Below are 26,627 nucleotides of genomic sequence, written 5' to 3' on the forward strand. Positions count from 1 at the left end.
TAAAAACAATAATTAAAATTACCCAAAGAGTTATAACTCATAAAAACAAACAAAATTTGAAGTAAAATTTAAGAAGTAACATTTTAAGTAATAGTAGCAACTTGAAAAAATAATTCATAAAAACATTATAACCGATGCCTGATTCTGAACAAAGTTTGTTTGTAAATCAGTTAAACAAATTACATTAATCTTTAATTTATTACTTTACTAAATATAAATTTTAATATACTAGTGAAAATTTATTTTGGTTTCTTTGTTTTCCGTTCCTCCATTTTCCGGTTCCTTCATTTTCCGTTCCTTCATTTCCGGTTCCTTCATTTTCCGTTCCTTCATTTTCCGGTTCCTTCAATTTCCATTCCCTCATTTTCAGTCTAACCAACTCAACAATATTAAACCCCTTAACAATAGTGAGCCGATTTTAAAACAACGTTTTATACAAAACTAATGTTAAAGTTAATAGATTAAAACTGATGTTAAGCTATATTCTTTTCAAATTTAAATTCTATTCTTTTTAAATATAAACAAAATATTTGATAAAAAAATCCAATACAAAACAAACAAGGTTATGCGGGTCGTACAAAGCGATACTGTTCTCTAACTTTGAAGTTATTCATCCATAACGCATACCACCACAGACAACAAGTTAAGCGTATCTTACCATTATATTACTTGCATACGTTTTCAAATACAAGTTAAAGTTTAGTTTGGGTAGTTACAGTTAAAATCATGGACAACATTATTTCTATCGAAGGAACGACCGATATTGGTGAAATCAAGTATGTGAGAACAACCAAACCTGATCTAAATGCTTACGCAGCCAGGTTAGTTAAAAATGTTATAATTATTTTATAAGTGAAACGGTTATTATGGTTCGAAATCTTAGATTTCGAAACATATTGTTATTGTCATTATATTTATTATTATGGTTCGAAATCTTAGATTTCGAAACATATTGTTATTGTCATTATGGTTCGAAATCTTAGATTTCGAAACATATTGTTATTGTCAGTGTATTTATTATTATTATTATTGTTTTTATTCTTTCTAGTCAGAATTTTGAAAGACGATAACTTTTGTTCTTTAAAACTAAAAGTTCTAAATTTTTAGTATGTTTGTTATTATCCCAACGAATCGCAAACCTCCTATTTACGACATTTAATTATCACTAATTACTAATTAATAGGTGTTTGTTTATTAAAATTTAAAGGTTGTTATTAATTTTTTAAATCTTGGTCAATTGTATATTATGATATTACTAACTCAAAAATAAATTAAAATTTTAATTTTTATCACTAATTACTTAATAATAGGTGTTTGTTTATTAAAATTTAAAGGTTGTTATTAATTTTTCAAATCTTGGTCAATTGTATATCATGATATTAGTAACTCAAAACTGAATTAAAATTTTAATTTTTAATCACTAAATACTAATTAATAAGTGTTTGTTTATTTAAATTTAAAGGTTGTTGTTAATTTTTTAAATTTTTGTCAATTGTATATTATGATATTAGTAACTCAAAAATAAATTAAAATTTTAATTTTTGACACTAATTACTAATAAATAGGTGTTTGTTTATTTAAATTTAATGATTGTTATTAGATTTTTAAATTTTGGTCAGTTATATGTTATATTATTTATAACTTGAAAATGAAATAAAAATTAATTCTTTTTGTTTATTATATTTAAATGCTTGTTTGTTGATTAAAAGTTAAAGTCCGATATTAAGCATTAAACATTTGGTATAATGTATTTTAAAATATAAGTAGTTGAAAAACATATTTGAAAAATAAGTTTCAATTGTTTATCATATTTAAATGCTTGTTTATTTAATTTAAATCAAAAATCAATTTTAGGAATTTAAAATTTGGTATAATCTATATCCTGATATAAACAACTTAAAACTGCGTTAAATATTAGTTTTGTGTGTATAGTATATATAAATGCTTGTTTGTTTATTCAAAGATATGTAATATTCTTAGTTAATGTTTATGCATATCTTTTTTTATTTATAGAAATTTATGTTAAAAATAATCAAATAATTTCGAACCATATTTTATTTATCAAATAAATCTAGTTATATTTATTATTATTATTATTATTATTGTTTTTATTCTTATTTGACAAATTTTGAAAGACGATAACTTTTGTTCTTTAAAACTAAAAGTTCTGAATTTTTAGTATGTTTGTTATTATCCCAACGAATCGCAAACCTCCTATTAACGACATTTAATTATCACTAATTACTAATTAATATATTTTATTATTAAAATTTAAAGATTAAATTTGCTGAAATTTTAATATGTTGTTGGTATTATTATTTTGTATGTTGCTATTTAAAATGAAGATTTAACTCTAGCTAAATATCGTTTAATCATTATTTTTGTTTTTTATAAAATAATGAATCAGTGTGAGTTTAACGCTTGAATAATTTAATAGCGTTCTGGTCGCCGTCAAAAATCGTTCTTTTCGCTGTCCATTAAAGTAAAATATATTGGTTGAAAATTTAAGTAAAATGTTAAAATATAAGTAAAAAATGTGTAAAATTTTTGTTTTAATTGTTTTGTTATTATTATATTTTAATACTTGTTTGATTACTAAAAAATTAAGATCGGCATTTTGCTTTTAAATTTAGTTTACTTTTATATCACAATATCAATGAGTGCGTGTTCGCTTGTTAAAATTAGGTTTAAATATAAAAAAGTTCATATTTAAATTTACAATTTAATTAATAAACCTATTAAATCAATTATATTTATAAAAAAGAATCAAACAATTTCGAACCATATTTTATTTATCAAATAAATCTAGTTATTATTATTATTGTTTTTATTCTTATTTGACGAATTTTGAAAGACGATAACTTTTGTTCTTTAAAAGTAAAAGTTCTAAATTTTTAGTATGTTTATTATTATCCCAACGAATCGCAAACCTCCTATTTACGACATTTAAATGTCACTAATTACTAATTAATATATTTTATTATTAAAATTTAAAGATTAAATTTGCTGAAATTTTAATATGTTGTTGGCATTATTATTTTGTATGTTGCTATTTAAAATGAAGATTTAACTCTAGCTAAATATCGTTTAATCATTATTTTAGTTTTTTTATAAAATAACGAATCAGTGTGAATTTAACGCTTGAATAATTTAATAGCGTTCTGGTCGCCGTCAAAAATCGTCCTTTTCGCTGTCTATTAAAGTAAAAAATATTGGTTGAAAATTTAAGTAAAATGTTAAAGTATAAGTCAAAAATGTGTAAAAATTTTTTTTTAATTATTTTGTTATTATTATATTTTAATACTAGTTTGATTACTAAAAAATTACGATAGGTATTTTGCTTTTAAATTTAGTTATTTTTCTATTACAATATCATTGAATGCGTGTTCGTTTGTTAAAATTAGGTTTAAATATAAAAAAGTTCATATTTAAATTTATAATTTAATTAATAAACCTACTAAATAAATTATATTTATAAAAAAGAATCAAACAATTTCGAACCATATTTTATTTATCAAATAAATCTAGTTATTATTGTTTTTATTCTTTCTAGTCAGAATTTTGAAAGACAATAACTTTTGTTCTTTAAAACTAAAAGTTCTAAATTTTTAGTATGTTTGTTATTATCCCAACGAATCGCAAACCTCCTATTTACGACATTTAATTATCACTAATTATTAATTAATATATTTTATTATTAAAATTTAAAGATTACATTTTCTGAAATTTTAATATGTTGTTGGTATTATTATTTTGTATGTTGCTATTTAAAATGAAGATTTAACTCTAGCTAAATATCGTTTAATCATTATTTTAGTTTTTTTATAAAATAACGAATCAGTGTGAGTTTAACGCTTGAATAATTTAATAGCGTTCTGGTCGCCGTCAAAAATCGTCCTTTTCGCTGTCTATTAAAGTAAAAAATATTGGTTGAAAATTTAAGTAAAATGTTAAAGTATAAGTCAAAAATGTGTAAAATTTTTTTTTTAATTGTTTTGTTATTATTATATTTTAATACTCGTTTGATTACTAAAAAATTAAGATCGGTATTTTGCTTTTAAATTTAGTTTACTTTTCTATTACAATATCAATGAATGCGTGTTCGTTTGTTAAAATTAGGTTTAAATATAAAAAAGTTCATATTTAAATTTATAATTTAATTAATAAACCTACTAAATAAATTATATTTATAAAAAAGAATCAAACGATTTCGAACCATATTTTATTTATCAAATAAATCTAGTTTAAATTTATAATGATATATGGTTTGCAGAAAACGAGAACACTTTAATGACGTCACTATTACGTGTGGGGTTGTATCAATCCCAGCAAACAAAATGGTTTTGGCTTGCAACAGTCTCTACTTTGAAGCAGCTTTTGACATTCCGGTAAGTTTATGTAAAAGCTATCGACTAAATATGTTTAAATTAAAAGTTAGTTAAAATTTTTTGTTTTTAAATTTCATAAAAAGAATATCCATGTTCTGCGATTCAGTTACGTTACATAAAGAACAACACCAAGACAACGCCGAGTATTTAAACAATACTAGAGTAAAATAGCAAAAACAAATGTTTTTAGATGAAGGAAAGATATTCAGGTTCAGTGGAAGTTGAAAGAATTGACGCAACATCTATGAGATCAGTTATTGATTATATTTACAACGGAGAAGTTAAAATAAACGTCACCAATGTTTGCAAATTGCTCGATGCTGCTGAATATTTGCAAATAGAAAGTAAACGTTGTCAATATTTGTAGAAAAAATTAAGTATATGTGTTAAAACTATTTCTTTATTTCTCTTTTTTACAAATTGTAAATGATTTACAGATTTGAAAGATAAATGCATTACTTATTTGCAAAATGCAGTTACTTGCCAAAACTGTTTTAGTTTTCGCTTATTGGCTGATCGTTACCATAGCGACAAGCTTAGTGATGACGTTAAATCATTCATGCGCGATAATTTTTCTGAGATTCTGTCACGTGATGAGTTTAAGAAATTGAAAGAAAGAGATTTTTGTTTTTTGTATTCAGTTTGCACAAATGTGAGTTACTCTTAATATGAAATGTATTAGTCCTATATTTTTTTCATAAAAAGTTATAACATATATGTAGTCAGTACTTTGCTAGCACATTTAATTTCAAAAACGACAGTTGTTTACCACGGAAATATTATTGAGTAATTATTAAAATATTTTGGTTGTAATTTAGTGTAAGATTTTTTGGACTTATTGCTTAAATTTAACGCTATATAGTTTTTGTATATATCTTTATATCGATGCGGTAAGGTCGAATGCGAAATGCGACCTAAACATAGAGTAAAAACAGTTACCCCGACCCAGTCAGCCAGTCTAGAGTTGTTTGTGGCAGTTTTGGATATTATAGATTATAATTTCCCGATAATCAGGCTGCTGATTAAGTGTTGGCTCAGCAGGAGTTTATACCGTTTATAGCGACTTACTCAAAGGCACTACAGCATAAGATCACCGGGGATCAAATAATAGACCTCATATAGTGTAGGAAGTGTTCTGACCACTACACCATGCTGCCGGTTTATACTGTAAGAGTTAAAAGTTATTATATTGTATTGATCTTTATTTCAGATTGACAAAACGACTCTGTACAAAGCTGTTGTTGAATGGATCAAGTTTAAATTCGACGAACGTAAGGATCGCTTCCTTGAAGTTTTGGAGAAAGTAGATTTGAAACTTTATGAACTTTCTTTGCAGTTTCTTAACAATGTTGTTGTACAAGAGGTTTGTTTAAATAAGTAACTGATAAACAGTTTGAATATATAAAACATAATTTGATTTAAATTTAGGAATTTATCCGGGAAAACAAAGCTTACATGAAAGCTGTTAGTGATGCGATGAAGGTTTTGTCAACTAAAGGTAGAATTTACATTGTTAAAAAACATTTTCAAATAAATATGTTGCTTTTATTGTTTAACAACAGAAAACTTACTTATTATCGGTGGAGATGATGGCTACAACAAAGTTACTCAATACAACATTCCTTCCAACAAGTTTACTCAACTACAGGTAAAAACTTTTTTATTAAAATTATTTTGGTTTAAAGTCGATATTCTTACAGAAACTTCCAGAAGGCAAAAGATCTCACCGATGCGTGACGTTTAACGATTTTGTTTACGTCATCGGTGGTTTGGCTGACGATGGTAAAACATCACTTGCTACAGTTTATAGAATGAACATTAAGGGTAATCCCCCAACTTGGGAGCAAGTTAAGTCAATGACCATAGTTAGAGACACGGCAGGAGCAGCAGTTCTTAACGGTAATATAATTTATTACTGTATCATATTCATTAAAGTTATCACAATTAAAATAAGGTGATTTAAGATTTAACTTTTAAAAGACAATTTAATGTACAGAATATATCATTCTTTAATCAGGATTAATTTTTGTAACTGGAGGATTTTTACTTCCAAATACTTTGTCATCTGGAGAATATTATTTGGAAACACTGAATATTTGGAACAAAATAGCTGACATGAAAAGTAGAAGATATGGACACGAACTAGTTGAACTTAAAAGTATATTTTGTTTTCCTAATTTCTATAAAATCCAGCACAAATTAAATTTTATCCAATCAATTTAAAATTACGTGATATTATGCTCTCAATAAGGTAACTATAATTTACACCTTACCAGGTTATTTATATGCGATCGGTGGGTATGATGGCAATGAAATAACCAAAACAGTCGAAAAATACAATCCAAAGGAAAACGAATGGGGATTCACCGCCTCCCTACAAACTGCACGCAAGTGGTTTGTTGCTACGGCAACCGATGACGCAATTTACGTCATGGGTAAGCATGATTACTTTAAAAACAAAGAAAAACGATTTTAAATTTATCAATATTTTAAATTTAGGAGGCCATGATGGAAAAAAAAGATTAACATCAATTGAAAAATATGACGTCATTGGTAACGTATGGACAAACCTTACAGACATGATTATTGAACGAGCTGCATTTTCAGGTTGTTTGATTCAAAACAAGATCTACATCGTTGGAGGGTAAGTTGCTGCAATTTTTAGACAAAAAGTTATATAATATATTTATTACTAATTTTTAATAAATTAAGTTATTTAATAAATGTGCATCTATAGTAAGAGGCTAACATTTTCAATAATCTTCACAAATCAATCATAAAAATTCTAGTTTTTTTTATCATAGAGTTAACAACGACCCACAGGTTGTCGAATCAATCCACAAATACGACATAGAAAAAGACAATTGGGTCATTGTTACAAACACAGAGGAAAAATACCACAACCACACAGTAGTTCCTTTTTAAAACACTTTTACCCAATAGTGTGACCAATATTAAATCACAATCACACACAGTCAAGAAATGGCATTTCAGGCCATTATTGTACACGTAAAATATTATACAAACAAACACAATTAAAGCTTTTTACTGATTAAGTCGTTACAGTTTAAATTTCATCTATAACCTGATTCTCAAACATTTTTGTTCTGGTTGAATCACTGTTAAATTTTATTATGTAGCACTTAATCAATTACTCGTTATTTTCCATGTGTACGATTTTGTTTTATTACTGATTTTAATGTTATTATTTTAGTTTTTATCACGTAAAAAATAACTACTATCTTATTTTAAAATTTTTTTTATACCATGTGCCAAAAAGCTGATACAAAAATGTAGACAAATTATATGACGTCATTCAATTGACGTGACGTCATTTAGGCTATACTGACATCACCTTGGCACGATTTGTTTTTAAAACCGTTTGGTTAAAGTCGATCTAAAAAAAATAAATATTTAAACCTGTACTGATAGTTATAAAAATTGGTAATTTTTTAATTTATAAAAACATGTTTTAATTGCAGTTGAACAAAAAAATTTTAACAAATTTAAACAAATTTCAAATAAATACCTTTTAACTTATTTAGGTGCAACTTTTCTTCTGCCAAAAAATATGGGTTTCCGCTAAACAATAACTTAAATATAACCACATGGATATATATGGTTAATTCTTGGGTTTCTGAAACAAAAATATAAAAATTACCAATTATTAAAAAAGACGTATATATTGTTTACTTCACAATTAAAAGATAATTACGTCATAACTCGACAATATACAAAATTGTTTTTTTTAAATAAACTTTGAAAACTTATCTTGAGCTTTGAGTGTAAGAGCTTTCAGTTCCTATTTCGGTTGTAATCTTATCATTCGTGACGTAAGTAATGATGACGTCACTTGCTGGAGATAAAATGTGAAAGTGATGTTGACTTATATCACTGGAATATTAAAGTAAATAAATAAAGTTTTAAGTAATAAAAATACATTTATATAAATATTAACATTTATGTTTACCTTTTTAATCAAGAACTGGCGTTATAAGTGACGTCATTTGATCTGTGATTTAATGAAGTCATCAACTGGTGATTGTTTTGCTGATGATATTGTATAAACCTGGTGACGTCACATGACGTAGAGGCTTAAGAATGCTCAAACTCCAGCAACAGAGAAGAAAAAATATTGAAAATTCGATAAATAGAAGATGACAGATTTGTCTCCAATAATTTGGTATACGTCACAATCTACGTCACAAACCAGCAACCATCCCTACTCCGCCAACTTACGTTAAAACATTGTTTACAAAGAAAATAGATTATTTATAAAAAAAAAGTATTTTAAAAGTCATATTTTAGTAAAGTAATCAACAGCACTAGTTCATTTTTACACATTTTGTATTAATTTCTATATTATATGTTAAAAATAACTCAAAAAATTAAATCTATAATTAACAAAACGTTTAAAAAATCGATAACGTAACAAAAATTATTAAAAATTTCAAACAAAAATTAATTTTACTAAAAATTCTAACATAAACTTTACCTTATTAGTCGTAAGATTGACCTCAAGACTTCTTGAAGTTAAAATTAATTTTCTTCTTTTAATTGTTTTTTTCGGTTGTTGTATGATTTTTCGGTTGTTGTATGACGTCATAAAATATAATTCTCAATTATTTCTTGATATTCTACAATATAACCTCATTGTTTTTGTTAATGACGTCACATCAATATAATTGTTTAATATTTCTAGATCTTTAAGATTCTAGACTGATAGTTTTTGTTAATGACGTCATAATGGATGCTATTCTTATGTTCCTGACTTGTTGAGAATAATCTCAAAAACCGACAATTTTACCTGATATAAACTTGTTAAATAATAAACTACCTTCTACTATAAGGTTTAGACAAGTAACAGCTGTTCTAGAAATCTGGAATTTCTTCTGTTATGTTAAAACCCGGGGCCGAAAGTTGAGATTTTAAGTTAAGCAACGCAAGCGCTTCTCTCGCTAAGATTAAGCAGCTGCATGCTGCCTTAAAAAAAATTGATTTAAGAAGTTCCTTAAAGCAATTTCCATTTCTGCTTTAAATTTTTAATTTTAAATACCAACACAGACCTTAGAAAATAACATTTATTGTTGCAATTCTTATATTTGAAGTACAGTTTCTTGCGTTAAAAACCTAAATTTTTCTGGTGTTTTAATACGGCGAAATATAATGATTTTTTGTGCACGACAAAGATAAAGGATCAACAAAAATAAAGGTAATTGTTATTTTATATTAAGTGTAGAAAATTATAATCGATTTGAATGTAAAACAAGAGAATAAAATTTATTATTGTGAGCACCAACTTTATTTTACAAATATTTTCCAAAATACGTAATGTTACTGTGTTTATGTTGTAGCGTCTTTAAATAAGGAACTAAAAGTTTTTACTTTTGTTAAGGCCATAAAATCAACCACAAAGGTAGGTCAAGGGTCTTTAAATATATCCTAGTCAAATATACTTAAAACTCACAAAAACTTAATTAAAATTGGGTCGAATATGTCTCGTGTTAAAATTGTAAAATTGGCCTTCTATATAAGGCAAATTTTAGCGCACAATTCACCTTAAACCTTAATTTTAGTAACCCAGATTTAAGCTAAATAAAAATAAATGGTTTGATTTTAATAAAATACAATTAAAAATTTCAATTTTTTTTTTGCGTAATTTAAAAAATTTGGGCACAAGCACATAACATTGTTAGTACTATATCGATAAAAAAAATGACATACTTTCAATAACATATTTAGTAAAGATGTAATGAAAAGAAACATTATGTTAAAATCCCTTAATATCGATGTTTTTTGGTACTTAAATAAAATAATTAATTACCAAAATAATTGAAAGATTTGGGAAAATAACTTTGCTTTGTTAAGAGTTTATGTTAATATATTACAAATAATTGTCAATATTTGCTAAGAAAAAATAATATAATATTTCAATAAACACTTAAAAAAACTAGGATAACAACACAGATAGTAAACATAAAAATAGGCTAACTAATAACAACTTAGAGTGGATAGGAGTACAGAAAATGAGGTTTTAAATAAATACTAAACCAGAATTTAATTTTTAAGTTTGACAGTTAGTTGAAATACATAGTACGTTTAATAAGGTTGAACATAAGATACCTTGAAGTACGATTTTTGGTTTTCATGTAACAGAATAACAGTAATGAATTTTATACAAACAACAACTAAATAAATTTAAAAAAAATAAAATAATAATACAGTTCAACAATTTTAAAGGTTGCAACAATAATTAAATATATAAGAACAATTTTTGAAATTTAAATTTAATTTTTTGTGTTATAATTTTGCATTTTATATAAAAATAACATATCTCAAAAACTAAGCAAATGTTGTTGGTAAAAATCTATATTTAATAATTTTACCTACTTATAATGATTATATTTATCAATTTAAAGTTGAACTTTTTTTAATCAATAAAAAATGTTAATTTTACCAGCTTAAAATAATTTAAACTCTAGCATTTATATTATAATATTACAAAATATACCCCAAACCATGTATGTGATAATAAATAAGTTTGTACATTAAAATATTAGTTACAGCACCCTTATAGCAGCGAGTATAAAATGTTTTTAAAATTCGATTTTTTTTCAAATCTTAAATTATGGCATTTATAATAGTTCTATATAACTAAAAAAACTGCAACAACGTTAAATAAAATTGTTTTAAATTTCCGCTTATTAGGCAGCACTAAAAATAGAAATAAACAATAGTTTTATGAAAAATTGCAACTTATTCCAAAAATCCCAGTCTAAATTGTTTTAAAATTTCCAAAATGTTAAATTGTAGGATCAGTTTCAGAATTTCCATATTGCTTTGAGTTTCCCAAGGTTATTACATAAAATTGCACTTGAAATTGCCCTAATAAAGGCACTTATGGGTTGAATAAATCTACAGTAATATTGGTGTAAAGTTGATGGTTTTCACGTGCTACAACCTAATTCAAAAAGCAAAAAAATTAAGTTTTGTTATTTGTTAAAAAAAAAAAATTTCGGTTGAAATATAAACTTTAAACGTTGTTTTTGAGTAATAAATTATTTGTTTAAATGTTTAGCTATTGTTAAATACTGTTTTATACTTGAAAAAAGTATTGTATTACATGTTTTTGTTTTAAAATGATGTTCGAAAACAGTTTTCCATATTTGAAACAGTTTAGTAATATGCTGGCTTATAAACCAAACATTTTATATTAGTGTTATGTACAATAACATTATAATATAAAAATAATAAATGCTAAATTGTGCCAAATAGCTATAGAATGATTTACACTATTTAAATACAGTCATTCAGGATATAGAAAAATGCATTGAACTTTACTATTTTTAGTGAATAAATTTTATAATCCAATAAAAATGCATTGTAAAATATAAATATTTTACAAGATAGTTTAAATAAGGCATCAATATACAATTGAAAAAAACACTTTATTAGCTACAAAAATAAATATTTATAAATTTGACAAAAAAAATAAACTTAAAAAAAAATATTTAAAATACTAGTTCAAAATAATATTTTTCCTTTTTAAAGAGTAAACTAAAGCAAATTTATCCTATATTTTTAAATAAAATAATTCCCATTTTTTCAAAGAGTAAAACAACATATATTTACCTTATATTTTAAACTATTTATTCCATCATGATCCATGGTAGCTCCTGTTTGTCGAATGAGATCAAATCTTTGTGGATTCGCTTCGTTACCAATCTCTCTTTGATGAGTGATCATTTTATATCTAAAAAAGATATTGTAACTTTTATTACTGTTCTAACAAAGGCCATGACCCAATAACTAAGACCATGGCATAAAAATGACGATCCTAAAACATTGGTTATGGCACAAGAATAGAGGTTATAACACAAAAATAGGAGTTGTGACACAAAAAAAGAAGTTGTGGCACAAAATCAAAAATTGTGACACAAAAACAGAAGTTGTGACTCAAAAATTAAAGTTGTGACACAAAAACTAAAGTTGTGACACAAAAACAGGAGTCATGACACAAAAACAGAAGTTGTGACACAAAAATGAGGGTTGTGACTTAAAAATAGGAGTTTTGACACAAAAAAAGAAGTTGTGATACAAAAACAAGAGTTGTGAGACAAAAACAAAAGTCTTAAAACAGTAACTTTTAAACTAAAACTTCTCTTAGGTGTCATGGGTTTAATTCCCACTAAGTCATGATGTAAACATATATGATCTTTATTATTGTTAAAAAAAAATAAAAAATACACAGTGTTTATATTTTTAAGGGTAAGTTTACAATATTTAATTAAACAAAATTAAATGAAACTTGGTAGTTATATATTTAAATATTTAATGAAATTTAGTTAATTAAGAATTATTGTTTTATGTGTAGACCAAAAGAAAATATTTACAAACAAACAATAAAATAAAAGTCTTACTAGAAAGTTATAAAGTTAAAACAAATAAAGAACCTTTTACTATTGAAACCATATTATAAGTAGTCCAGTTAAGATTGTGGTTTACTTAACATACAAATAAAATATCTTGAATGTTGACTTAATGATGGAACTAGGTTAAACATTTTCTACCGGGGTATTAGTATTATCTTTATATTTAATAAACAAACACAGAATAATTTATGTGAATTTAAGTAAGGCTTGGTTAAACAAGGTGTTATTACTTTAGTAAGGGTTTGAAGATTGATCATTTTTGTTCAAACAAAAGTTTTTATTCCCTTTTGTTGAAGAAAATTTAAGTATTGAAATTTAAAGAATTTTAATTCATTTAACCCACTTTAAAGCATATATGACTTAAAATTTTAACATTTTATTTAATATAAATTTACATTATATTGCCAAATTTTTAGTCTTACATTAATGTTATTGTCTTACATTAATGTTATTTTAAGAAACTATTTAAAAGCATTTTTTAAATGTTAATCAAATGTTAAAGTTGTTTATAAAATATACAATTTTAAGTTAAAATTTTGACTATAAAACACCGTGACCTTTTACTTGATTTTATTAAACATTTTTTTATCTAAAAATATTTTTTTGAACTTTTTCATGTTTACAAAACCAAACTAAATAAATTTTTTTACAGAAACATGAAGTATGACATCACAGCTTACAATTTAAGGGACAAATTTAAAAATGTGAGTTATATTAAAAATCTTATTTTTAGTAAAATTTTAAATTAAAATAAAAATTATAAATTTAAGTTTTAAGTTAAATATATTTTTATTTATTATGGGTCTAACTAAACACCACAATTTTCTGAAAAATTTATGACAAAAATGTTTTGTTTAGTAACTATTTCAAATGAATTCAAATCATTTTTAAATTGTTTTAAATAAATACTGAATTTAAGTTAAAATATTTTATGACTAAACACTTGAAAAAACTTGTTGTTTAAACAAAAAAATGAGTCACTGACTTATGTGTGTTTTCATGATGATTTTAATATTTATATTATAGAGTAACGTGTTAAATGTTATTGAGAATTGTAGTTCAAGGTTATAATAAGTGAATAGAAACCACATATTTCGCAATCACCACTATGTTAAAATCTTAAATCTTTTGATGTGATTTTGAAACCAACATTTAATAAAAGCTTTTTTGTAAAAATAATAAAGAAACTTCTTATATAAATATTAGGTCAATGGGTTTTATAAATAAAAAACAACAATTAGATAATAATCACTAAAACTAAACCTGAATACAAGTATAAAATATCAGTTTAAGGTGCTGGAATAGTATTTGTTATAACTTGTATAAAATATTTCTTTTAAAAAAAACATGAAAATATGGAGAAAAAAAATTTAACATTTTAAAAATAATGTTTTTACCACATGAAAAATATGGAGAAAAAAAATTTAACATTTTAAAAATAATTTTTTTACCTTGCAATATCCATTGGATATCTCATAATTGTTAAACCCCTTATTCTTATTCGGTTAAACATGTCATCATCTTCCCCACCCCAGCCCCAGAATCTGTTCGAGAACCCATTAACTTTTTCCATTTGCCCCTTTGTGAGTTCAGTTACCCCACCTAAATATAGAAAAAATGGGGTAAAATAAATGGACTGAATCCTAATTAAATGTGGCCTTTTAATGGGGGCCTTTATACTTGTATTTTTAGGGGTTATTTTACTAAAATTTTTGTGTTATTTTATTGAAATTCATTTTACTTTTGCATATTTTAAAGAGTGGGTGGCTAAAATTGTAAAATTAAAAGGTGTATGAGTGGGTTTAATATGTGGATATGGAAGAAAAGGTATATTAATTTAAGTAGTATCTGTCTTAGGATATCCTTAATAAAGGTTAAAAAAACATGTAATTTACAAGCTAATTTTTTCATGGATTATAATTACCACGAACCACTTACTATCCCATGCAGTATATACAACTTGAATATAATAAAGAGTTTGTTATTTTAAAAGAGTTTTGATATGAAATCGCTTTTGTTGGTTGTTATTTTTAATAAAATTTTTGAAATATTTTGAGATTTATTTGTTTTTAAGTTTTATCAGTTAACATTACTTTTAAATTTTAGTGTTATAATTTTATTGGCATTATAATTGTTTTAGAAATATATAATTATAAAGATTTGTATTAGATGTATATACTGTTACTTATTAACCCTACACTTAATAATTAGTTATTATTTTTAAGATACTTTAATTTTGTTTATTTAAATAATTAACTTAACCATTTACTAATCAAAGTTACATTAGCTGATTAAATATGTTTATAATATTTTTAGTGTTCAAAATGATTAAAGATATCTAAGATTGTAGTTTTAACCTTATTTTAAAAGATTTTTAGTTGCATAAAAAATATTTAAATTAAAAAAACAATCTTACCAAATATAGTTGAGTAGGGAAGTTTGTAGTTGAACTTATCGACACCAGCAGATAAATGTCTTGGTCTCTCTGGGCACGAATAAATACTTTTATCATTCTCTAATATTAAATCGACATCATGGAACACAAAACATCCGAAATCTAAATCTTTTAATGATTCAGCGAAACCAACGTTCATTAATTTTGCACGGTTAAATTTGCCATTTCCGAACTGTAAAAAAAATAGTTTTTAAATTCAGATTTATGTAAAATTAATTCAATTTTATGTAGTCTTATTTTTATGCCTAAAAAAAAATTTAATATTTTTGAACAGAACATTAATCGTTCAAAAAAAGGGTTTTCAATAGTTTCCTAAATTGCTACCACATTTTTGAACATAGATAATATAAGTTAATAGCAGGAAATTATACAAAAACTCCAACCTTAATGGCTTACAATCACTATTTATTAATTATTAACATCATGTATTAAAGTTTTACACCATATGCTTGTTAAATAGAATGTTAAACTTAAAAATTATTGTACAAGTTTTTTTTCTAGTAAAAATATAAAATTTTTACTGTTATTCAGTTTAAGTAAAAAAGTTTATTTATCGTAATAAATTGACATATATTGCCACAAACTATACTTACAGATGGTAGTTATAAAAATATATTAATTTAGTTTTAGTTTAAATGTTATAATACCTGGTTAATAATATAAATTCTATATTCTATCTGTTGTCTTGACAATATTGGATGCATATACTCCAAGAAATATCTTAAATGTTCCTCTCTATCACGAAATGGGATAATAATTGCAACCTAAAAATAATTCATTTTTAGACAAAATGTTTTTAACTTTTTTAACCCAATTTTATTTTGATTTTAAACCAAAGTAATTTAAAGTAATTATTTTAGGTCATGTTAAATTGTTGATTCTCACAAAAACTTTAGTGAAAGTAATAAAAGATTTAGTCAGAACTGTGATATTAATAAGTCATTTTAATAACTGTAAATTTGACATAACTCTTATTTCTTACCTTATCTTTTGCTATACAATAGGGGGGTTTAAAATGACCCCCATCTGAAATTAAAGGTAAATTTTCATTCAATTTTTCAAAAGGGATTGCTTCATGGGCAAATGATATTGCCAGTGGGCCCTAAAAAATACAAGTTTTATTAAAAAAGTTGAATGAATCAAAGAGAATACAACACTCTATTTTTATAAGAAGTGTTGTTAAATACACTAAGGTGGAGTGTTTTAACCATTAGAGCACTTATTATTTTTACAATCCATTTAGAAAAGCACTTAGTCTAAAAGTCAATTAAATTTTTTTTATTAGTTAAGTTGTGTTACTTGTGTTTTAATTTATACTTCAAAAAAAAAAAAAAAAATTATAAAAATGTTGGTTAATTAATTGTTTTAATTTTATTGATTATTTTCAAGACATTTTTGTATACCTGTAAACCCGGTGGTGTTTCAGGACAAGTTGGTAAAATTTCTTCTTTTTCAGTTTCTTTAACAACCTTAGTTGTTGTTGTTGTTGGTGGAACTGTTGTTGTCTTAATTTCAACTTCAGGTATGTTGTCCACTTTATTTTCTAAATTGTCGTTACTTTTATTTGTGTCTAAATTTGATTCAGTTTTTTTGTCTCCGTTTTCTGGAACTTTATTATTGTCTACTTGAACAGTTATTTTTATTGGAGGTTTATGAACTGGAATACCATTTTTATTTGGTTCTGGTATTTCAGTGTTGTAAAGTTTATCTAATAATGTTGTCGTTGAAGTTAATATTGTCGCATTTCTTGTTGCATTTATTTGAATAGGAGTAAATCTGACTTGGTTGTTAAAGTAGGTTGACATCTGAAAAAATTAGATTTCCAAGTTTAAGAGATAGAAAAAGTCATCAAACATAAGGTCATGAGTTAAATACGCACTGCTTTAACATATATTAGTATATTTTTCGAAACCCCCAAAAAACTACGGCCATTGGACAGAATAAAAGTTTATACTATAATAATAATATTTACAAACAGTAAGAAATATTTATGGGGTTAGACTGTAAAGTAGGCCCCATTACATTGAAAATAAATACCAATAACTTTTTTTTGTTTATATCTTTATCCTTGATGTGGGAAAGTAGAATGCACGACTTAAACATAGAGTAACATAAGTTACTCCGACCCAGTCGAGATATTATAGATCATATTTGCCCGGTAAGTATGCTGCCAATTAAGAATAGGCTCAGCAGGAGGTTATATCGTTTATAGCGCCTTACTAAAGGGCGCTACAGCATGAGATCAGTGGGGATTGAACTCACGACCTCATGTGTGGTGTAGCAAGAGTTTTTACCACTACACCACGCTGCCGGTAATTTATACAGATAACGATCATTAATGATCAAAATTTTAAGATTTTATTGATTATATACATTAAAAATAAACATACCTCGCTATTATATAAATAATATAAAACAGGGCATTGTATTGCTAGGATGACAAGCAAGGCTATTGTTCTTCGTTTAACTACATTTTCAAAACAGTTGACACAAATACATGAACTTGTTCTAGTTTTCTCTAGAGATTTAGAATCGACGATAATTGGTTGCATTGTTTTTGTTAGTTGTCACAGTGATGGGTAATAGTACAATGAGTCTTAGTACGTTTCATCTCAACTATTCACCATTTTTAACAAAAGTTAAACAGAAGATTTGTCATGGTAGGCTTAATTACAAAGATTATAAAGTTTAAAAATAGGTTGTGAGGTTGTCTAGTTGTTTAAAAATAGCAAAAAATTAATATTTGAGTTACCATATTTTTATAACCTTTTTAAGACAAAAAAAATATTTTTTTGTGTATTAATTGTTCAATTCCCCCCTAAACCAAACTCTCGTATAAGAAGGTATATACAGAGATATATGTATAACGTTTAATTAACAAAATTACGTATGTATAATTAAACGTTACGCTTTTTTAGACTCTAATTCGTTATTGCTGTGGGTTTCTAGTAATAATTTAAGATATTTATAATTTTTATACAACTATACACTTATATATAAGCATGGTAGTAACTTTAGTTTAGACAAAACGAGAAAATATAAAGCCCTTTAAAACGTTTTTTGATAAAGCCAAAAAAAATGCATTTAACTAAACTAACTGCCAGACTGCCTTGCTGTAACAAAATATCTGCTTGTTTTAGAATTTGTTTCGCAAAATCATTACTCAAAATACTCTAGAACTCTAGTTAGCTATAAAGGAAGGCAGGAAGGAAGACTCGGTTTTAAATTTTTGTCTGTGTTGATAAATAAATTAAATGACTGACATCATGGTATGAATGACGTCACGCAGAGTTGTCATTTTTTTTTTTTAAATTGGATAATTTTTCGAAATATAAACCTTTTTTTAATTTATAATTTTTGGGTTTTATACATATGAATTAACTTTGTAATGTTACCATTGCCGCTTATTAGATGATTTTTGCTTACAGATATCACAAAGTTTTCTGTTAAAAACTTAAAACACAAATTTTTTTTAAGAAATGAGCAAAATTTTATTAAAATCGCAAATTGATAAAAGTTTTACAATTTAATGAATCAGTTTTTGATAAAACACAAACGCAAAAATGGCAGTTACAAAATAATAAAGTAATTAGAAAATGTGGTAGAAAAAACCACATTTCGTACTTAGCAAATTCCTTAAAATAATACTAGAGAAATTTTTAAGTAACTGAAATTTTTTGCTGGTTAGCTTAATTACATCTAGTTTTTTATTTTTTTTTCGGTTTTAAAAAGCTTTTATCTTGATCTGTAAGATCTATCTCTACTTCTTGACCTAAATTTAAACAAAAAAATTTAAAGCGAATAAAATTACATGTATAACATTTTTTTAAACTTTCAAATACATTGTACTTAGCTCTTAAAGTAATAATAGTAATGTAACTAAAGAAAAAAATCAACATGTGAGGTCTTGAGTTTGATTCCAACAGTTACAAAGGCAGAGTATAAGCAACTAGGAATGCTACTAAAGCAACTAGGAATGCTACTATCCTACTATAAATAAAAATTTTGCAAATCTATATATGATGGAGCCAAGTGCATGATATATGTAAGTGAATATATGTCCAATTTAGGCCTACACAATATATAAAACTGCCGTTTGTGTTGAGTGGGTAAATTATCACAGGCAACTATTGGCTGAAAATTGCGACAATATTACAACAATCAAAATTTCGACTGCAAGGCGGTTTTCGACTAGTTACTTATAAGGCCGCATAGTTGGTCTTCTTTGAAAACAAATCAATATTAAAAAAATTAAATTTTGTTACCTGTGTGATCTCTCATGCCTCTTTTCTCTCGATCTACTTCTTCTCTTTCTCTCTCTTGACCGACTTCTCCTTTTTTCCTTGGACCTTCTCTTTCGTTCTGGTGATCTCCGTCTTTCACGAGAGCGCTTTCTATCGCCGTGGTGATGGTCCCGAGGTGAGCTACGCTGTCGGTGTTTCTCAGGTGACCGGAGCCGACTGTTTCGATTATGTGACCTTGAAAAAAATCAAAGTTTTAAGTTTATCCTCAATATAAGATTTACAATTTACTGTTATTATCTTAGCTAGGATGTTTTTTCCTGTGCAATATATTGTTAACATTGTAATTGCCTTTTACTTTGTCCAAGTATGTTTTTCAATAACAGGTTAAGACAATTACTAACAAAAACAACAAAAAATTCACCTTTCTCTGCTTCTTGTTCTCTGTTTATCAACTGATGATCGCTCCTGGCTGAAAAAATATTTTAATGTAAAAAAATATTCAAATTTAAGTATAAAATATAAGTCTGTTAATGTATGTGATGACTGTTGTTTATGTTTTGTTTACCCTAATTATATTAGTCAGACTTGAAAAACAATCTATACATAATTGTGCTGATATAGCCCAATATATTAACAATCCATGGGTAGAAATACTTTGAATGCTCACAAAAAAATGTTTAAATAAATCTAAATACTTACCTTCTTCTATAGTTTTCGGTTTCATTTTGATCCCCTCTTTGTCCAGTCATTCCCCTTTCCTATAAACATTAATACAATAGTTTTAAAGTTAAATTTAAAATATTAAACGATGTCTTAAAGTAGTTGACCAATGACTTTTTAAACATAAATTTTTGGAAACAGCAAAAAATTATATAGGCTATATATACACATTAAAACATATGTTTTCTTGTTTTTTTTTTGTATATCTTTATCCTCGATGTGGGAAAGCCGAATGCGCGACTTAAACATAAAGTAACATCAGGTACTCCGACCCAGTCTCGAGTTGCCTGTGGCAGTTTGGGATATATAGATTATAATTGCTCGATAATTATGCTGCTGATTAAGTGCTGGCTCAGCAGGAGTTCACACTGTTTATACCACCTTACTCAAGAGCGCTACAGCATGAGATCAGTGGGGTAGAACCTACGACCTCATCTGTGGTGTAGCAAGTGTTCTTACCACTACACCACACTGCCGGTATTGCAGTATATATATATTATATATAAAAAAAATAAAAAAAAATAAAAAAAATCCCCAAAAAGAACACAAAAACAATAAGTTTTATACAATACTTGTTAAAATATCACAGTTTTACACAAAAATATATAAATATATGGTTTAAAAATAAAACAAACTTGGTTACCTACCCTTAGCCCTTCATCAATGTATTTTTGTATAGGAACAGGTATCCTAGGAAACAAAGTAGAAAACCAATCTAGTTTGGTCAACACAGTTCTCACCATCATTCCTATTGTCATTGCACAACCACCACCTGCTTTTACATCTATTTCCTGTAAGTTTAATTTTAAGTTTAATATTAAGAAAAGCATCTTAGAAAATTAACATTTCTAAAGGGTGAAATTTATGTTAAAATATTTTTAGAAATGAGAAGTTTTTCCCCCAAAACTTTATAGAAGTATATACTTAGGATTAAATGTAGACAAATAACTAAAAAGAATTTATGTTTTTAAAGTCGTTATTAATCAAAAAAGTGTCTACCGTATTTTAAACATCAAAATATAAAAAAGTGTTTACTTTCTACTTACTTCCTCGTCCTCTAAATAAGCTTCTAACCAGTCCCATAACTCAGCTGGAGCTTGTGTGTACCTAAAACATTTATTTAAATGTTTTAATTCATTGCAAGCATATTTTTTTAAGCATCTTGTTTTTGTTTTCAGATTTTGCACCAGACTGGAAGTAACAAACACAAGATAATAATTGCACATTGGAAAAAAATTTAAATTTTATTTGGTACTCTGTTCGAGAAGGTGTTTTCGTAAGTTTTAAAATACGGGTAACTATACGATATTGTGTAGGTATCATCTACTGTTAGTGCCAAACTCAAGGTAAATATGACATAGAAGCAAATAGAATTAAACCTATGACCTTATATGGTGGTTTTACTGAGCAAGAACCAATTTTAAGGTAAATATTTTTTAACAAAACGTTTAAATATTTTAGTATACCATAAAAGCATATAGAAATAAACATATAACTATATGCAGTGATTCTCACTGACTTGACCATAGGCCAATTCTATGACAAAATTATTTTTTTTAATTGTAAACTTTAAAATGGTCTCACCTTCCTAACGTACCTGACGTACATAATTCCAAGACCCCTAATATAGGGTGAATCTGTGTGGTTTAGTAACCCATTAAGCTGCTTCCGGGTAAGTTTAAGGGTGAACAGTTTAAATAAACAACAGAATGAAGTTGACACAACACCACCAGCCCCAACCCCCCTTACCTGAAAACAGAGTTTAAAGTTTTTAGTTTTTTTCTGTTAACTATTTGACTGAATTAATAAAAAAAATGTAAAAAAGGGGTCCTTGAATTTAAATATGTATGTAAGTTACCAGTATTTATAAAATCTTAAGTTCTAGAGTAAAATACACCAAAGTTTTAAATGCAAGAACTCTTTATGTAACCACAGTTTTTTTTACAAATTGTAGTCATGGTTTTATTTATGTAAATTTTGGTTAAACATTTATTTTGGTTAAACATTTATTTTTTAAACATTTATTTTCACTGACAGAATTTACTAAATAGGTACAAAAAGGCCCTTAAATTTTGGTATGTAAGCTATCAGTATATATTGATGAAATTTAATTTCTGAGGACGAGGTTGAATACTGGATTTTAAATGCAAGAAGTCTTTTTTTCCAATTTGTAGCCATAGTTTTTTATGTATATACCCAAAGCAAAGTTTTTAACAAAAAGTAAGAAAAAAAAATTAGCTTAAAAAAATATTTTTTATGCAAATTACCCCGCCACACATTCCTGTTTGTCCGGCAGTTTTCCTGGTTCCCCTTTCCCAGGGTTCTAAGTGTTCAACCTTAAGATAAAAAAGTTTTATCAAATTTGTTAAAAATATAAAGACAGATATCTAGCAATTAGGTCATAAACAAAATTTGTAACTTTCAAACACAGTCCACTGCCAGCAGCGTCTTGTAGTGGTAAGAACACTTGCTACACCACACATGGGGTCCTGGGTTCAATCCCCACTGACCTCATGCTGTAACACTCTTGAGTAAGCCAGCACTTGATCAGCAGCATAATTATCGGGCAATTATAATCTATAATATCCCAAACTGCTAAAGGCAACTCGAGACTGGGTCGGAGTAACAGTTGTTACTCTATGTTTAAGTCGCACATTAGACTTTCCCACATCGAGGATAAAGATAAACATATACAAAAAAAAGTTAATAAGCCTATACAACACACGTACAACTGCATTTTATTTACCCAGGCTAATTGCAATAATTGATACTATTAAGAATTAACATTTTAGAAAAACAGTTAATTACAACTTATTTTATTACAAACTATATTTGTCCAAAATGTTAATAGTTTGTATTTTGATTACTTAAAGTCCTAAAATTTTTTTAAAATTTTGCTTACCTTATAATAAATTTCATCCACTACCTCATGATAAGTTTTAAGTTCAAGCAAACGAACTTTAAAATAAGATGAGTTTTGTACGTTGGTTAAAACCAGATGGTTCATATTCATGGTACGAGGGTTACCCCATATTGCTAAATTGTTGCCCAATTTTGGTTTATTTTCTTCGTAATATTCGCCTTGTTCATAATCTTCGTCATTTTCGTTATATTGTTCAGCCATTTTTGTAATTTGTTAAGTTTACGTGCTGACAGATCACTGGATTGACTAAATTTCCAGTAATTTTTTAATATACAGACAATGACAAATAATTTACGTTTTTTAGAGGTTTTGTTTTAATTTTGTTACAAAAACTGTTAAACAAGCAGAGAAATTGAAAATAATATTTTTACGCCAAAACGATTTTTCAACGATTTTATTTCCCGGATCATTAGGTCACGAAAAGATGGAACCAAATTAAACCCGCGCGCTTATTATTTTTAAACGATCTTTTATTTCTTTGTATTTTAATTAAAATAAAACATTTTTTAATGGTAAATAAAAACAAATTAAAATTATTCTTTTTAACAACATTTTTAAGCTTTAAAACTTTATTTTTTATTTAATAGGGTACAGTTGCGTTGTGTATACTATTAGATAAACTACACTTAAAAGTTTAATACGTTTATATATAAAATATATTTAGGCCTTTAAAATTTTGATATAATAGACAAAATTAATAATTAAATTCAAGCTTGTTCAAAAATTAAAACGAAACAACAGAATGGTAGCAAAGAGCTTCTTCTGTGTTTGTCACTAAGATCCAATAGTCTTCTTCTGTGTCGTATTTGTGGATCGATTTTACTTTTTGATTACTGTTGCTCAACCTATGATAAGTTGTATGTTATTAACACACAAATAAAAATTATTTTGATAGATTTTTACAGTATCTTACCCTCCAACAACGTAGATCTTGTTTTGAATCAAACAACCCGAAAAACTTGCTGTTTCAGTAACCATGTCTTTAAGGTTGATCCATACGTCACTGATTACGTCATATTTTTCGACTGATTTTAATTTTTTCTCGGCATCATAGCCCCCTTAATCGTAAACATTTATCTTATAGTAAAACACAAGTTTGTTTTAATGATTTAAATAACAATAATTAAACCTACCTATGACGTAAATTGCGTCATCGGTTGCCGTAGCAACAAACCACTTGCGTGGAGTTTGTAGAGAGGCGGTGAATCCCCATTCGTACCCTCCTGGATTGTATTTCTCGACTGTGTTAAATACAGTTATATCGTCAGTTCCACCGATCGCATATAAATAACCTAAGTATAAAATGGATAACGTATTAAAAACGTTAAGCTTATTTAAAATTAGTTTGCTAATAATTGTTAATACTGAAGCGAATGGCATCAACAATATCACCATACCTTTTAATTCAACAAGTTCGTGGCCAAATCTTTGACTTTTCATGTCAGCTATTTTGTTCCAAATATTCAGGGTTTCCGAATAATATTCTCCAGATGACAAGTGATTAGGAAGTAAATATCCACCATTAATAAATATTAATCCTGTTGAAACAATAATATATTAGAACAAAGACTTTAATATATCACTAGTAATATTAATTGTAATGTAAGTGTGTGTTTTTTTATTTTACCTTTATAGGAAATTGCCCCCGCTAAGTCTCTAGCTGTGCTCATTGACTTAACTTGTTCCCAAGATGGGGGATTTCCCTTAATGTTCATTCTATAAACTGTAGCTAGTGAGGTTTCACCATCGCTAGCCTCCCCTCCGATGACGTAAACAAAATCGTCCAATGTCACGCAACGGTGATACCTTCTGCCTTCTGGAAGATTCTAAACAAAAAAAACAAATTTTAAAATATAAAACATGAATGTTTTACGTACATTTTGTACCTGAAGTTGAGTAAACTTGTTGGAAGGAATGTTGTATTGAGTAACTTTGTTGCGACGACCATCTCCACCGATGATAAGTAAGTTTTCTATGGTTTTAAATACACAGTAAATTTAAATTAAAATGTCTTTTTTAAACAAAATCTACCTTTGGACGACAAAAACTTCATTGCTTCACAAACCGCTTTCATATAAATTTCGTTTTGGTTGATAATTTCCTAAATTTAAATAAAATATATTTTAATATGAATGGACTTTTGGTTATAGCCTAATTCGTCTCAAAACGAACCTCTTGCGCCACCGTGTTGTTAAGAAACAACAAAGAAAGTTCATAAAGTTTCAAATCTACTTTCTCCAAAACTTCAAGGAAGCGATCCTTACGTTCGTCGAATTTAAACTTGATCCATTCAACAACAGCTTTGTACAAAGTCGTTTTGCTAATCTGAGTTTAACAGAATTAATGTTACTATTATAGGTTAGTTTTAAAAAACAAATAAAAATAGATTTTGTTGATTTACAATCTTGCATAATTGAATGGAAAACGCGAAACAAAAATCTTCTTCTGTTAATTTCTTGTATTCATCACGTGATAGAATAGCCCCTAGGTTGTCTCGCATGAACCATTTGACCTCGTTGGTCAGTTTGTCGCTATGGTAATGATCAGCAACAAAACGAAATTGAAAACAATTCTTGAAAGTAATTGCTTCGCTTAAAAATGAAATGCATTCATCTTTTAAATCTGTAAATAATCCACGATTTAAAAAATATTGTTTAAATAATCCTTTCTTTACAATTTATAAAACAAATGTTATTGCCTTTTACTCTAGAAATATTGACAGAGTTTACCTTCTATTTGCAAATATTCAGCAGCATCGAGCAATTTAAAAACATTGGTTACGTTAATTTTGACTTCTCCGTTGTAAATATATTCAATAACCGATCTTAAAAATGCTTCATCGATGCTTTCTACTTCCACTGAATCAGAATCCTTTTCTTTTACCTAGACGAAATGTAGTTATTCTTCTAAGTAGTATTCACATGGTATAATATTGTTATTGTTTTTTAACTTAAATCTCAAACTTACTGGAACGTCAAAAACTGTTTCAAAGTAGAGACTGTTGCAAGCCAAAACCATTTTGTTTGCTGGGATTGGTTCACCCTCACAATTAATAGTGACGTTGTTAAAGTTTTCTCGTTTTCTGATAATTATAAAGTCAAGCCAATCACAACGTTAGTTATTTAAATAAACCCTTAACTTACCTGGCTGCATAAGCATTTAGATCAGGTTTGATTTTTCTTACATACGTGATTTCACCAATATTAGTCGTTTCTTCGATAGAAATAACTTTATCCATAATTTTTCAATCACAACCTTTAAATTTTAACAAGTATTTTAAAAATAAACACGAAAGGAAACTACGCTCAACGAACTGCCTGTAATGATATGTGTTATGGCTGAATAACTCACATATGAGAGAACGGTATCGCTTGGCACGAAAAGTACAATCTTGTTTGTATTGTACGGGGCTTTTTACTGTGCTATATCAAATAACTTTCACATAATGACAATGTGTTTGTGTAA

The 26,627-nt window shown here is 26.7% G+C and overlaps 4 protein-coding genes across 5 annotated transcripts; 1 reads left to right on the forward strand and 3 right to left on the reverse strand.

Annotated features, from left to right (window-relative positions):
- The first annotated feature begins 683 nt into the window (after window positions 1-683).
- LOC145742701 (kelch-like protein 12) lies at window positions 684-7,634 on the forward strand. 2 transcript variants are annotated; one of them, XM_082560480.1, is made up of 12 exons: window positions 684-821; window positions 4,274-4,388; window positions 4,579-4,732; window positions 4,826-5,040; window positions 5,599-5,751; window positions 5,817-5,886; window positions 5,951-6,036; window positions 6,089-6,287; window positions 6,406-6,546; window positions 6,665-6,823; window positions 6,888-7,032; window positions 7,193-7,634. In XM_082560480.1, exons 1-12 carry the CDS (start codon window positions 727-729, stop codon window positions 7,311-7,313), a joined length of 1,653 nt encoding a protein of 550 aa, XP_082416606.1. In that variant the 5' UTR covers window positions 684-726; the 3' UTR covers window positions 7,314-7,634. The 2 variants fall into 2 exon arrangements, with proteins under 2 accessions (XP_082416606.1, XP_082416607.1); XM_082560481.1 differs by lacking the exons at window positions 4,579-4,732; window positions 4,826-5,040.
- A 2,026-nt stretch (window positions 7,635-9,660) lies between these two features.
- Window positions 9,661-17,982, reverse strand: LOC145741610 (beta-1,4-galactosyltransferase 2-like). Its single transcript, XM_082559219.1, has 8 exons — window positions 17,666-17,982; window positions 16,679-17,080; window positions 16,258-16,377; window positions 15,923-16,039; window positions 15,237-15,447; window positions 14,272-14,422; window positions 12,021-12,141; window positions 9,661-11,349 (listed from the first exon to the last, which is right to left on the reverse strand). The coding sequence occupies exons 1-8, from the start codon at window positions 17,825-17,827 to the stop codon at window positions 11,287-11,289; spliced, it is 1,347 nt and encodes a 448-aa protein (XP_082415345.1). The 5' UTR covers window positions 17,828-17,982; the 3' UTR covers window positions 9,661-11,286.
- A 786-nt stretch (window positions 17,983-18,768) lies between these two features.
- LOC145742774 (pre-mRNA-splicing factor 38B-like) lies at window positions 18,769-23,549 on the reverse strand. Its single transcript, XM_082560571.1, has 9 exons — window positions 23,142-23,549; window positions 22,507-22,575; window positions 21,837-21,988; window positions 21,286-21,346; window positions 20,887-21,030; window positions 20,219-20,277; window positions 19,941-19,988; window positions 19,541-19,753; window positions 18,769-19,047 (listed from the first exon to the last, which is right to left on the reverse strand). The coding sequence occupies exons 1-9, from the start codon at window positions 23,361-23,363 to the stop codon at window positions 19,011-19,013; spliced, it is 1,005 nt and encodes a 334-aa protein (XP_082416697.1). The 5' UTR covers window positions 23,364-23,549; the 3' UTR covers window positions 18,769-19,010.
- Window positions 23,550-23,754: 205 nt separating this feature from the next.
- LOC145741356 (kelch-like protein 12) lies at window positions 23,755-26,460 on the reverse strand. Its single transcript, XM_082558936.1, has 12 exons — window positions 26,306-26,460; window positions 26,130-26,244; window positions 25,892-26,045; window positions 25,564-25,784; window positions 25,335-25,487; window positions 25,194-25,263; window positions 25,049-25,134; window positions 24,790-24,988; window positions 24,560-24,700; window positions 24,296-24,454; window positions 24,076-24,220; window positions 23,755-24,007 (listed from the first exon to the last, which is right to left on the reverse strand). Exons 1-12 carry the CDS (start codon window positions 26,398-26,400, stop codon window positions 23,887-23,889), a joined length of 1,659 nt encoding a protein of 552 aa, XP_082415062.1. The 5' UTR covers window positions 26,401-26,460; the 3' UTR covers window positions 23,755-23,886.
- Between the last annotated feature and the right edge of the window lie 167 nt (window positions 26,461-26,627).

The sequence above is a fragment of the Corella eumyota genome, chromosome 2 (assembly GCF_963082875.1).
Source record: "Corella eumyota chromosome 2, kaCorEumy4.1, whole genome shotgun sequence".
Classification (NCBI taxonomy): domain Eukaryota; kingdom Metazoa; phylum Chordata; class Ascidiacea; order Phlebobranchia; family Corellidae; genus Corella; species Corella eumyota.

Bases quoted from the DNA above. Each gene is read 5' to 3' on its own strand.
- LOC145742701 (XM_082560480.1), top strand. From the start codon at position 727: ATGGACAACATTATTTCTATCGAAGGAACGACCGATATTGGTGAAATC. The intron at 4,733-4,825 runs GTAAACGTTGTC...AATGATTTACAG, and splicing joins TGAATATTTGCAAATAGAAA to ATTTGAAAGATAAATGCATT. The intron at 6,037-6,088 runs GTAAAAACTTTT...ATATTCTTACAG, and splicing joins ACAAGTTTACTCAACTACAG to AAACTTCCAGAAGGCAAAAG.
- LOC145741610 (XM_082559219.1), bottom strand. From the start codon at position 17,827: ATGCAACCAATTATCGTCGATTCTAAATCTCTAGAGAAAACTAGAACA. The intron at 14,423-15,236 runs GTAAGATTGTTT...TTCTATATTTAG, and splicing joins TCCCTACTCAACTATATTTG to GTGGGGTAACTGAACTCACA. The intron at 11,350-12,020 runs GTAAATATATGT...TTTTTGAATTAG, and splicing joins TAAATAGTTTAAAATATAAG to GTTGTAGCACGTGAAAACCA.
- LOC145742774 (XM_082560571.1), bottom strand. From the start codon at position 23,363: ATGGCTGAACAATATAACGAAAATGACGAAGATTATGAACAAGGCGAA. The intron at 19,989-20,218 runs GTAAGTATTTAG...ATATTTTTTCAG, and splicing joins ACCGAAAACTATAGAAGAAG to CCAGGAGCGATCATCAGTTG. The intron at 19,754-19,940 runs GTGAATTTTTTG...ATTTTTTTCAAG, and splicing joins AGAACAAGAAGCAGAGAAAG to GTCACATAATCGAAACAGTC.
- LOC145741356 (XM_082558936.1), bottom strand. From the start codon at position 26,400: ATGGATAAAGTTATTTCTATCGAAGAAACGACTAATATTGGTGAAATC. The intron at 26,245-26,305 runs GTAAGTTAAGGG...TATAATTATCAG, and splicing joins CTAAATGCTTATGCAGCCAG to AAAACGAGAAAACTTTAACA. The intron at 24,701-24,789 runs GTAAAATAAAAA...TTGTTTCAACAG, and splicing joins GGGGGCAATTTCCTATAAAG to GATTAATATTTATTAATGGT.